The sequence below is a fragment of the Salmo salar genome, chromosome ssa23 (genome assembly GCF_905237065.1).
Source record: "Salmo salar chromosome ssa23, Ssal_v3.1, whole genome shotgun sequence".
NCBI lineage: Eukaryota > Metazoa > Chordata > Actinopteri > Salmoniformes > Salmonidae > Salmo > Salmo salar.
In genome coordinates this window covers 9485382-9498335 of record NC_059464.1, presented here as the reverse complement: position 1 = coordinate 9498335, position 12954 = coordinate 9485382, and the positions used below count along the sequence as shown (strand labels likewise).

Below are 12954 nucleotides of genomic sequence, written 5' to 3'. Positions count from 1 at the left end.
GGTCCCGCCCCCCTGGCAGGGCGGATATTGCCACGCAGTGTGACAGCAGCGGCGTGTTCGCATCCTGATTGGACCCCGTGGAGGGCACGCTTGTCACGTGACCGGTGCTGGTGGAGCCGCTAGCGCTGCTGGGAGATCTGCTCTTGGGCGGGGGGAGGTGCTGCACCACCCTGGGGGGGCCCTGGGCCTGAAAGTGGGCCGCAGGGAAGGCAGCGTAGCCTGGGGGGATGGGGTACCCGTTGACAGGGATGAAGCGCTGGTGTTGGTTCTGGGCCATGGGAGCTCCATGGGTCATAGGGGTCCAGCCTGCCATCTGGTGGCCTGGATGACCTTGCACAGGCATCCCCTGGGCCGGGTAGAGGTAGCCTGCAGCGGTGGCATAGCGCGGGTTGCTGAGGTTACTGACCGGACTGGCGCTCAACGAGGTGGTCTGAGTTGTGGCGTTGCCCCCGCCTCCTGATGGGGTACTAGAACTAGCGTGGGATGACAGCCCCTCCCAGGCCCTCAGACGACCATGGATATCTTTGAAACGTGGTCTTCTGGTCGGGCCCTCCTGCCAGCACTCTGTCATCAGGCCGAAGACCCTGGGGGGGCAGTCCTCTGGGCAGGGCAGCAGCTGACGTTTCCTCACCATCTCCATGACCTCCTGGTTACTGAAGCCGTAGTAGGGCTGCAGGCCGTAGCTGAAGATCTCCCACAGCACCACACCAAACGCCCAGATGTCTGACTCCGAAGTGAACTTCCCATAGGCAATGGACTCTGGAGGCATCCAGCGGATAGGGAGTAAAGCCTTGGGCTGGACCCTGGAATAATAATAATACAGTTATTTATAAAAAAATATATATATGTAAATACCAAAAGTTACTTTATATACAAGATCAATCAAAATCAGTGGGAACGTAAAAGCACACTAAACATAACAGCAATGACAAACTAACCAGGTGAGTACACTAAACATAACAGCAATGACAAACTAACCAGGTGAGTACACTAAACATAACAGCAATGACAAACTAACCAGGTGAGTACACTAAACATAACAGCAATGACAAACTAACCAGGTGAGTACACTAAACATAACAGCAATGACAAACTAACCAGGTGAGTACACTAAACATAACAGCAATGACAAACTAACCAGGTGAGTACACTAAACATAACAGCAATGACAAACTAACCAGGTGAGTACACTAAACATAACAGCAATGACAAACTAACCAGGTGAGTACACTAAACATAACAGCAATGACAAACTAACCAGGTGAGTACACTAAACATAACAGCAATGACAAACTAACCAGGTGAGTACACTAAACATAACATCAATGACAAACTAACCAGGTAAGTACACTAAACATAACAGCAATAACAAACTAACCAGGTGAGTACACTAAACATAACAGCAATGACAAACTAACCAGGTGAGTACACTAAACATAACAGCAATGACAAACTAACCAGGTGAGTACACTAAACATAACAGCAATGACAAACTAACCAGGTGAGTACACTAAACATAACAGCAATGACAAACTAACCAGGTGAGTACACTAAACATAACAGCAATAACAAACTAACCAGGTGAGTACACTAAACATAACAGCAATGACAAACTAACCAGGTGAGTACACTAAACATAACATCAATGACAAACTAACCAGGTGAGTACACTAAACATAACAGCAATAACAAACTAACCAGGTGAGTACACTAAACATCACAGCAATGACAAACTAACCAGGTGAGTACACTAAACATCACAGCAATGATAAACTAACCAGGTGAGTACACCAAACAAGGAAGTGAGCCCCATGCATTGAATGCACTGACTGGAAGATGCTCTGAATATGAGTGTCTGCTAAATGACAAAAAAAAATTATAATGTAAATGTAAACATGCCTGTAGTAGTGGGAGGTGTACAGGGGGTCATGTCTAGGGTTAGGGAGACAGTGAGCCATATACAGTACCTGTGGTAGCCAGAGGCAGGTTTTGGGGAGTAACCGATTACACGTAATCAGTTACATGTAATCTGATTACGGAAAACTGTAAATGTAATCAGTTATGTTGCCAGCAAAAATATTGTAGTCAGATCACAGATGATTATTTCTTGGATTACTTTTAAATTCAGAAAATATGTTTTTGAAAAAAATAATACATTATGACACCTTTCTGTTTTCTCAATGAGCATTTCAGCATTGAAAAAAAGGTGCACGTTTAAGTTTGTTCCACCTGAGCGAGTAATCGTTGGTTCAATTACTTGACTTCCATTTAGTTATTTTTTGTGGTGAGCCCAACGCGCTGTTTCTCTAGAGCGAAATCAAATCATTCACAATATAAATCAAGTCAAGAACTAGTTGGGACGCTGGGCTGAAGGGAGTTGCAGTTTTCACTAAGCAAATATTCAACCAAGTTCAGTGCAGAAACGTGGTAATTAACTACAATGACCATAATCCATTACTGGCTCGGACAGAGGTGGATACACCTTACGCCTCCTACGTTAGGTAAGATACACAACAACGAGAGCGATATAAACAGTTCGTGAAAGCATCTACTTTGAAGAACTAGTAAAATTATTTCATCAGACAGCTCTGCAACATACTTAGGCAGGCTAGCCTAGCTAAATAGGATGACTAAAGACAGTAAAGTATGGGGAGCACAGAAAAAACATTAGATGGTCTGGCAGGCTGCTACTGCCTGAGCAGAGATGAGATGATGACTTTAAGAATTACAAATAATAAAGTAATCAACAAAGTAATATACAAAATGAAAATATTTTTATATTTCATAGTAATTTCCGATTTTTCTATTGATGTCTACCAAATATTGACCTGAGAGAGACAATGGAATATGTTCAATGTTTTGGAAATCGAATGCTCACTATTTTTGGCTTTTTAAATCGTATTTATTTCATAATGTATTTAATGTTTCAAAAAAGGATCTAAAGCGAAAAAAACATGATTATATTTGTAGAATCAAACCGAAACCGAACTGACCTAAAACAGTACTATTCATTCAGCACTACTGACCACAAGTCAGAGACTACTATGATGCTTTTAATCCATCATTTTTGTCTTCTTCTAATGCCTCTTAAGGGGAAAGTAATCTAAAAGTAACTGAAAGCAATCAGAATACGTAACTGAGTTTGGGTAATCCAAAAATTTGGGTAATCCAACTGTAATGGATTCCATTTAGAAAGCAACCTGCCCAACCCTGGTCAGAGCTGTAGATCTTTCTGTACAGGCCAGGTCAGAGATAGGGTTAGTGCTAGGGTTAGGATGTGTACATACCTGTAGTAGTCTGAGGTGTAGATCTCTCTGGACAGGCCAGGTCAGAGATAGGGTTAGTGCTAGGGTTAGGATGTGTACATACCTGTAGTAGTCTGAGGTGTAGATCTCTCTGGACAGGCCCAGGTCAGAGATCTTGACATGGAGCTGTTCTCCCACCAGGATGTTACGGGCCGCCAGGTCCTTATGGACGAAGAAGTGACTGGCCAGGTACTCCATCCCAGCAGCCACCTAGAATAGAATAGAATTTTCGGAGTAACAGAAATGTATCTCCTGCCTATCTCAACACCACACCACATCCACACAAGTTGCGAGGCAAAGGATCTGCTACGGAACAGCGCCCATGGATGGAGAGCAATTTGTGCACGTTATGGTAGTTACCTGTAAGGCCAGGTGCAGGAAGTCTCCGTGGTCCAGGCTGGACTTGACAGTCCCGTCCTCGTCGCTACTACACCCCACGTCAGAGTGAGGAGAGCGCATGATGAGGAACTCATGGAGGTCCCCTTGGTTCAGGAACTCAAACAGCATGCAGACAGGCTGTTCCTGGGTCACTACACCCAGCAGACACACCACGTTGGGATGGTGAAGCTCAGCCATGACCGACGCTTCCTAAACAGACCGATAGATAGGTACTTTATTAACACACAGTGACACATTTCATGCGAAACAGCAGTAGAGGGGGGGGCAAGTAGTTGACTAGCCTGATGGTCCGGGGGTAGAAGCTATTGGCCAGTCTTACAGTTTTTGCCATGATGCTCCTATACTGCCTGCATCTGAGTGACGGAAACGGGGCTCGGGTGGCTGGGGTCCCTGATGATCTTCTTGGCCTTCCTGCGACATGTGGTGCTGCAGGTGTCCTGGAGGGCAGGCAGTGTGCACCCATAGGTGCGTTTGGCTGAGTGCACCACCCTCTGTAGCGCCTTGTGGTCCACGGCGGTGGAGTTGCCGGACCAGGCTGTGATGCAGCCAGACAGTATGCTCTCGATGGTGCTCCTGTAGAACACTGTGAGGGCCCTTTCTTTCTGTAATCCGTGATGGTCAGGAGCCCCTGCCACATGCGCCTCGTGTCCGACCCACCGAATTGCTTCTCCACTTTATCCCTGTACATGTGTTTTGCCATCTTGATCGGTGTGAGTAGGTCGTAATTGTTCTGTTCAACTATACTATTGTCCCCAGTCACCTTGTCCTGTTTATAAGCAGCATCCCTCTCCTTCAGTTTCCCTACAAGCCTGCCATCAATCTACGGTTTTTGATTCGGGTAAGTTTTGAAAGTCACCATCGGTATCACGTCATCTATGCTTTTTTTCATTAAACCTGTGACTGAATCGACATATTCATTGGCGTTATCCACAGGGGCGACCCGGAAACATATTCCAGTCCACGTGATCAAAACAGTCTTGGACCGTGTATTCTGATTGGTCGGAGCAACGCTTTACAGACCTGACCCCCGGAACTTCCCTCTTGAGTCTTTGTTTGTAGGCGGGGATAAGCAAAATGGCATCATGGTCAGATTTACCGAAATGAGGACGAGAGACGGCCTTATACCTGTGTCTAAAAGACGTGTAGTAGTGGTCAAGCGTGGAATTTCTGCGAGTAGGACAGTCAATGTGTTGGTAATAATTTGGGAGCACGAACCTCAAATTACCTTTGTTAATGTCCCTCGCAACAATAAATGCTGCCCTCTGTTTGTATATAATCTGTTTGGATGTCGGGGAAGAGCAGAGTCTCCGAGAAACAGAGTATGTTTCAGAATATGAAGTCTCTCTGGAAGGAGATCCTCGCTCTGTGTTCGTCAAGTTTGTTCATTAATGATTGAACATTGGCGAGTAGTATGCTCGGTAACGGAAGACCCCGCCGTGTCTGCCTCTCCGTTGGCGTCTCCGCCTTCCTACTCTCCGGTAAGACTCCCAGGTAGCCCGAGGTCTCACCGAAAAGTCTAGCCCATTGTTTCTCCGGGAAATCGGGAAGGACAGTGAGTACCCAGCAATTCATATTCCAATAATTCTGCCAGGGTGTACGAAGTAATGCACGAAACAAACGTAAAAAAAAAAAAAAAGAATGTTGTAACCTGCATTGTTTAATAGGGGGCTCGGAGCGAGACGCCATCTTAGCCAAGGAAAAAGAAGAATCAATCAAAGATAGCATCAATGAACATTACAATACAATGTCATCAATATTAACATGCCTGTTGGAATTCACCCCACTGGCCAGGGCTGGAGTAGTCTTTCAGGGTCTTGATGGCAACCAGCTGGGCTTGCTCCATACCAGGCAGGTACAGGTGGCCCTTGTAGATCTTACCAAATGCACATTCACCTAGCTCCTCCATGAACCGCACCGCAGAGAGGGGGAGCTCCTTGGCCTTACTCTGGAGAGAGACAGAGAGAGGTGAGGGAGGGAGGATGGAGGGAGAGAAAGAGAGAGAAGGAGCGAAAGGGAGAAGAAAGAGAGAGCGAAAAATGGAAGGGGCGAGAGAGGGGGAAGAGAGGTTACATGCTGACCACACCGCTCGTGTTACGTGTGTGAGCGTTGCAAAATAAATGTACACATACATGTTATTCAATCATTTTATCCAAACTGCTCGCGCGCGTCAATGAGCGTCTGTATAGCCAGGTATTTTTTACGCATGAAGCGCTGCAAGTCCCGCCTCTCCCTTCTCCTCATTGGTTTTTAGGAGCACCCACGTGGGTGATTGAAAGCTGAACTGAGGTCCACACTCCAGTCCAGTTGGTGGTGGTAATGCACCTTAAAGTTGGTTGCCAACCGCCATATAAAGTCCATAGAAGAAGAAGAAGACGAAGAAGACTGAATGAGGAGAGATTACTAGAAACTAAGTTTCCCCTTTTATCTGTGGAGTTATTGTTGGAGTAGAGAACACACCATTGTGTGACTCAAAATTCTACAAAGATCCAGGTAAAAAATATCAACCCAATGTTTATATCGCAGGGCAAATTAGTTAGTAACAGCAAGCTATTTAGCTAAATGTCCATTCATGTTTCACATGTTTTTCGACCTGTCCCCAAAGGAATACAGTTGGCTCAGAGTTCGTTTTGATATTTCAACCTGCGTGTCCTGATCGCGTCTGGTGTGGATGGACAAAATCAACGTGCGCACGATGGCGCACGCCTGGTCTGGTCAGCATGTTAAGTGCTGAAATTTCAATTCAGCTCAACATACAGTACACACTCAACACTCATAATTATCTCGGCATGGGTTTGTGAGGACCGACATCAAAACTTAACAGCTTACAATTGCTGCTGGTTATAATTGTAGGTAGGCAAAGTGCCTAATATAACTGCACGCATGTATTATCGCCTAGAGACATAATTACCTATTATTCTCATACTGTATCCATTATCTCCTTTCTTCAGCTCAAGTCGTCAATAAATCCCTTTAGCCCCAGACACAAAATACATAAGTGTACCAACACTCCAGCCAAGAATCTGGCAGCACACTACCAACATAAACAACAATAAACTGACAGGTTAGTGCAGATTTGAGAAATTGCAGGTCATTAATTTTCCCCAGAATTATTAAAGTGGAATGAAGTGGCCCAGTAATAACAGAAGAAGGTAAACGTTCGGTTTAAGGGATGACAGACATTTGTAATTATCTATCCAGCTGGGGACTGAACCATGAGAAACAGAGGGGAAGCCAAGAGGGCCAGCCAGTTGCATGGTTATGAATTTGAACGCAGAAAACTGCCAATCCCCCCTCTCTCAAACAAATATGTACGGACCAAACTCCATAATTACTCAACTTGTACAACATGTAGAGCAATCTTCACATCGCATGTTGGAAATCAGGGTCAAATTCCATATCTATTCCAGTCAATTCAGAAAGTAAACCAAATTCCAATTCCACATTTTCCTGATTGAAAAGCATTGAAGAGTATTGGCATTGCAGTGTACTTCCTGAATGGGATTGAAATGGAATTGACCCCAAGCCTTGTTCATCTTCAGTCATGAGTCAGATGCACTACAGTAAAGGGGACCTCACCATTTTATCTTTCTATTGAACTTAGTCTTTGAAGTTTTATGTTCCATAACCTTTCATATTGTCTTGTCATCCCAACAGCCTTCAGATAGCCTCTCCTGTCCTACGGTCTCATATCTCTGAGCTGTCCAGGTGATCTGGACAGCTCAGGAGGGGGGGTTACAGGGGGGCTCACAGCTCAGTCAGGACAGAAAGAGATAAAAGGTGAAGGGAGGAGGCGATGAGAGATTCCAGGAACTCCCAAATAAGAAATTAAATTCCTGACAGAGGCCACAGTCAGCTGGGGGGAAGAGGGGGGGGGGTGCTGCTGGGGAAGGGGAGGAGTGTTTGGGGGAAGGGGCTGGTTAGCAGTGAATAGGGGATGTTACTGTTATGAAAAGGGGGACAGATGTTTTTGGTTTGGGTTACCGCCCTCCCGCGGCCAAACCAGGCTCATCCCTGGACCGAAAAACGCAGGGGCCGGGCTGCGCCACCGCCCCGAACAACGACTCCCCGGGTGACCCTGGAGCAAGGCCTGATGGGTTGCGGTGACACGGACGAGGAGGACATGAGCAGTGGGGCAGACGTTTTTCGTACTGTGACAAAAGAACACAGTCCGCCTCGGGACAGGAATGCGCGTGTGGGTGCGCGTGTTTATGTGCGTGTGTGACGGGGACCACAACACAGCGCTGTCTAATACAGCGAGCAATAACACTGTGGACGTATGTCTAACAGCATCAGTTTACACCATAACACAGCCAGGATAATCTGCTAAACAGGATGGAGATAGATAGGAACATAGAAAGAATGTAGGGCTGACTGTAGTATGATCCGCAGAAGAATATGAAATATGCAATACATAGCTGGCAAAACACTGATACTGCTGTCAAACATCACAAAGAGCCCCAGTGAGACATAGAGAGAGAGAGAGAAGGCGCTGCAGCTGAACATTCCTCATCCTGCTGAGCTCTGATAGAGATCTTAGGCTCTGGCATGAACGGGGTCACACGTAGGTAAACACACACACACACACACACACAAAAGTGCACGCACATCCGCACGCACGCACGCCTGCACACTCACATTTGAAATACTTAATTTGAATCCACCAATCAAATTGACAGAAAAAAGGATCCCAACATTTTAAAGGTCCCTGTATGCAGGGCACTCAAGGGTACAACAAAAAAGCCTTCTCCAAACGGCTAGGCTGCCCCACGACAGCTGAAAACAGAGCAGTACCTAGCCAATTGCTTTTGCCCTAGTTCTTCGTCAGGCCCGCAATCTGGAGGCCACGCACCGCAAGGCTGTGTACGTGGCCGAGACTGCCATATAACAGCGGCACCAGCTTGCACCTCCACCCGAGGCTGTCCAAGCGTGCCACGAGGGGATGGTACTTAAGCAGCATCTTGGCAAAGGCCTGCTCCGTGTAGCCGTCCAATGAGCAGCCCACTTCCAAAATGAGCACTTCCCCCCAAACAACAACAATATCTGCCGTATATGGCGCACAGCAAAACGCATCGTCATCAACACCCAACCAGCTTCCCCTTTACACAAGGATGTTTACGCATGCGTGCTGTTGGTGAGACACACACGCACACACACACACTTGTACACAGCAACACACACACCATAGAGCTTTTCCATACCTTCTCTGGTGAATTTAAATGAGATTACTTCTGCAGTGTTTGCCTTTGGGAGTCAGAAAAGCATTCTTCAGAGGGAGTCAAAACACCGGCCTGAAACCTGTGTCTTTGAACTGGGTGGGGCCGGAGCGTGCTGGGGTGAGAGGGCTGTGTGTGTGTGTGTGTGTGTGTGTGTGTGTGTGTGTGTGTGTGTGTGTCAGCAGTATGGGGGCTGTTGCTGCTGCCGTGTAGTTGGAGGAATGCAGGGAGGCAGCAGAAACAATAATGCTAGTGTGGTGATGCTGGGGTGATGCTGGGGTGATGCTGGGGTGGGGAGATTGTCTCCATACGTTGTCTCCACTGGAAGAGGCCCTACTAACCTGATCTGAGATACGGATGGGAAACTGACTCCACCGGCGCTGCTTACAAAAACGAATACAATCTCCCTAAAACAAGGGAAGAGGGCCTCCCGAGTGGCGCAGCGGTCCAAGGCCCGGGTTCGATCCCAGGCTGTGTCACAGTCGACCGTGACCGGGAGACCCATGAGGCGGCGCACAATTGGTCCAGCGTTGTCCAGTTTTGGGGAGGGTTTGGCCGGGATTTCCTTGTCCCATCGCGCTCTAGCAACTCGGTGTGGCGGGCCGGGCACCTGCAAGCTGACTTAGGTTGCCAGCTGGACGGTGTTTCATCTGACAAATTGGTGCGGCTGGCTTCCGGGTTAAGCGAGCAGTGTGTCAAGAAGCAGTGCGGCTTGGCAGGCTCCCGAGAGAGAGAGAGAGAGAGAGAGAGAGAGAGAGAGAGAGAGAGAGAGAGAGGGGAGAAGGTTGAGAGACATGCGTTCTCTGAGGAGCGAGAGAGGGAAGTTGCAGCAATGGGACAAGACTGTAACTACCAATTGGATATCACAAAAAAGGGGGTAAAAAAGGGAAGAGGAGCGGAAGGGAGGAAAGGATGTCATTGACCACTGGAGGATGAGAGAGATCCTACCCACTTTGCCACTCTGCCTCACTTTAACATCCACAACACATAACTCTGCCTCATAGATGGGACTGTGTGCTTTTCACTCTTTCTACACCTCCAACATTGAGTCTTAGTGACATTCTCCCACTCACATGTAGTGTTGTAAACAGGGTGCCACTCAGCAGGCCTTTACCCATAAAACCTATTTAGCTGAGATATGTAGGTGTCATGGCCCTGATTCCTCTAACCCTAGCCCTATCACCACCAGGAGAGAGGCCCAGGGATACCAGTATGTGTGTGTGTGTGTGTGTGTGTGTGTGTGTGTGTGTGTGTGTGTGTGTGTGTGTGTGTGTGTGTGTGTGTGTGTGTGTGTGTGTGTGCGTCTGTGTTTGTCCTCTAACCCTATCAGCACCAGGAGAGAGAGAGGACCACCACTTTATGACTGGAGTGTGAAAACAGAATTTCTCAGACACACTGCCTGCTTTGTGTCCTACACCAACACCACGCCATAGTCAATGGGCCTGGGTCTCTGGCTGGGCCAACAGAGTTCAGGCCCACTGGGACCAGTGTGTGTGGGGGACTGAGAGCGTTCTGTTTGTGAGTGAGTGAGTGAGAGAGAGAAAGAGAGAGAGAGAGAGAGAGAGAGAGAGAGAGAGAGAGAGAGAGAGAGAGAGAGAGAGAGAGAGCGTGCGTGCCGTGTGTGTTGTTTTGGAGTTTGCACATAGTGTGAGTTGTGTGTGTGTGTGGACTGAGTGGACCATAAGAGGGCGAGGACTATGGGACTAGAGATGGTGCTAGCTAAATGTTGTACCTTGGGTTTGTAGTTGGTGAGCATGGACATCTCCACATTCTGTCCTCTGACAGGTTTGGGCTGTCTGGGCGCTGGGGGTCGGGCAGCCTTCTGGTTGTTACGACACACGCAGATGAAGAAGAAGAGGAGGGCGATGGCCAGAGGGATGGCTACGCTCGGAACCAGGATGTAAAGAATCTCCATGTTACTGCCCCCACGGTTCTCCTTATAATCTTCACGGGACATAGAGAACACTGGGTTAATGTTCGACCTCTATGCTTCTCACCCAAACAGCACACTGTCCACCGTAAATAACAACGCGCCGCTGCGATTCAGCGTTAAAACACCCATAACATATAAAGCATAACAACTAACGGGTCTATTTGATAGGTTGCAGCATTGACACCCAATAATAACAAAACGGCAAAAGGACATCAATGTCTCTACAACCACCTATGTCCCCCATTGTCTCACCACAGATGGGGATGTCACATAGCTCCATACGGACTCCCTCATCCAGGGTGAAGCACCATGGTCCCTCCTGCTTGTTGCCGGGGTTACGGCAGTACGAGTGGCCTCCGCTGAGCTCTGGGTAGCGCAACGCCAGGTAGGTGTGGCTGTGAGGATACTGAGAGTTCCAGGGCTGGCACTGACGACCCGACCTGGTCTTACTGACCGTCCCGCGGTAGGCTGAACCACTGCTGTTGAAACACTTGTGGTCTGGTTGAAGTAGGGGGGACAGGAAACAATGTGTGTTAGACCAAACTGTGGAGCAAAGAGGTATCGGGATGAAGGATACGATTATTTATTGTTGCTGATACTGTACAGTATGTTTGATTATGATTTGCAGTCGCCTAGCAATACTGTTGGTAGTGGACTACAGTATGTTTGATTATGATTTACAGTCGCCTAGCAATACTGTTGGTAGTGGACTACAGTATGTTTGATTATGATTTACAGTTGCCTAGCAATACTGTTGGTAGTGGACTACAGTATGTTTGATTATGATTTACAGTCGCCTAGCAATACTGTTGGTAGTGGACTACAGTATGTTTGATTATGATTTACAGTTGCCTAGCAATACTGTTGGTAGTGGACTACAGTATGTTTGATTATGATTTACAGTCGCCTAGCAATACTGTTGGTAGTGGACTACAGTATGTGGATGCCAACGGGGTTAGCTATAAAAGCGGATTTAAGATAACAACAGAGTAATATCTTACTCTTCTTTACGGGCCACGTGAAGACTATTGATATTGGAAGTACAGTTTACAATATAGCATGTCTTACTCTCGTCGATGGGCTCAGCCATGGGGATTCCTATCCTCATACAGATAGACTACGGTATGTGTTGTATTGCAGGTACACAGCTTGGCGTCTTACTCTTGTCGATGGGCTCAGCCATGGGGATTCCTATCCTCATACAGATAGACTACGGTATGTGTTGCATTGCAGGTACACAGCTTGGCGTCTTACTCTTGTCGATGGGCTCAGCCATGGGGATTCCTATCCTCATACAGATAGCAGCCTCTGGGCTGTCGTGTGCCGCCAGGTCCTCACAGTTCGGCAGCTTCAGTCTCTTCAGGATGATGGGGTTGGAACGGGCGATGATGTACTCGGTCTTACACAGGTCATTCTCCAGGATCTCACATTCATCCTATACGGACGGGGGGAGAGAGAGGATGGAGAGACTGATACAAAGAATACAATGGAAGCAGCACAACGTTGTAACACATGCTAGGCTAATCCAGAAGGTGACCACCACCACTAAACTAAATAGAGGTATTTCTCACTGACTAAATGGTGTATTATATCCACTGTCAATGCTAGCAAGTCTAAATATATCCAGCTTTATACTGTGTCACACTGACTGTCTCCAGTCAGTGTGACATAGCTACATAGACAATTACCTTACACAGGTCCCTGGGCTTGTCTACCCCAGAGCTGCGGTCACATGTAGGGAAGGCAAAGTGGCACAGAGACGGGATGGCGAACTGGGAGCAGCGGTCCGACAGGTGGTTGGACGTTCCGATCATAGTGAAGGCGGCTGGGGGGGGAAAGTGGTCGTGTTTTTGGGCATAAGAAGTCTGAAGTTTAGGTATACGTACAACTATAGCTATAGAAATGCATTGAACTTTTCTTTCTCCACCGAGATCAAGTACGATCGAGATCAAGTGTCATATGGGACAGTCGTAACCTTTGTGGGGATTGCCTACATCCAAACTTTTGGGGAACAGTCAGACACAAATCACTCATAGTTCATGTCTGGTCCTGTAGTGTGTATATTTGCTCTAGAGTGCAATCGTAGTTTAGGACAGCAGCCTGT

At 47.3% G+C, this 12954-nt stretch overlaps 1 protein-coding gene across 1 annotated transcript in view; it reads right to left on the bottom strand.

The window, feature by feature from the left end:
- Positions 1-12954, bottom strand: part of LOC106584030 (inactive tyrosine-protein kinase transmembrane receptor ROR1) — a 193167-nt gene that overhangs the window by 2022 nt on the left and 178191 nt on the right. The window contains 8 exon segments of the mRNA XM_014168817.2: positions 2-803; positions 3370-3515; positions 3666-3893; positions 5470-5649; positions 10650-10861; positions 11103-11348; positions 12105-12285; positions 12539-12675. Coding sequence (XP_014024292.2) covers positions 2-803; positions 3370-3515; positions 3666-3893; positions 5470-5649; positions 10650-10861; positions 11103-11348; positions 12105-12285; positions 12539-12675 — 2132 coding nt within the window.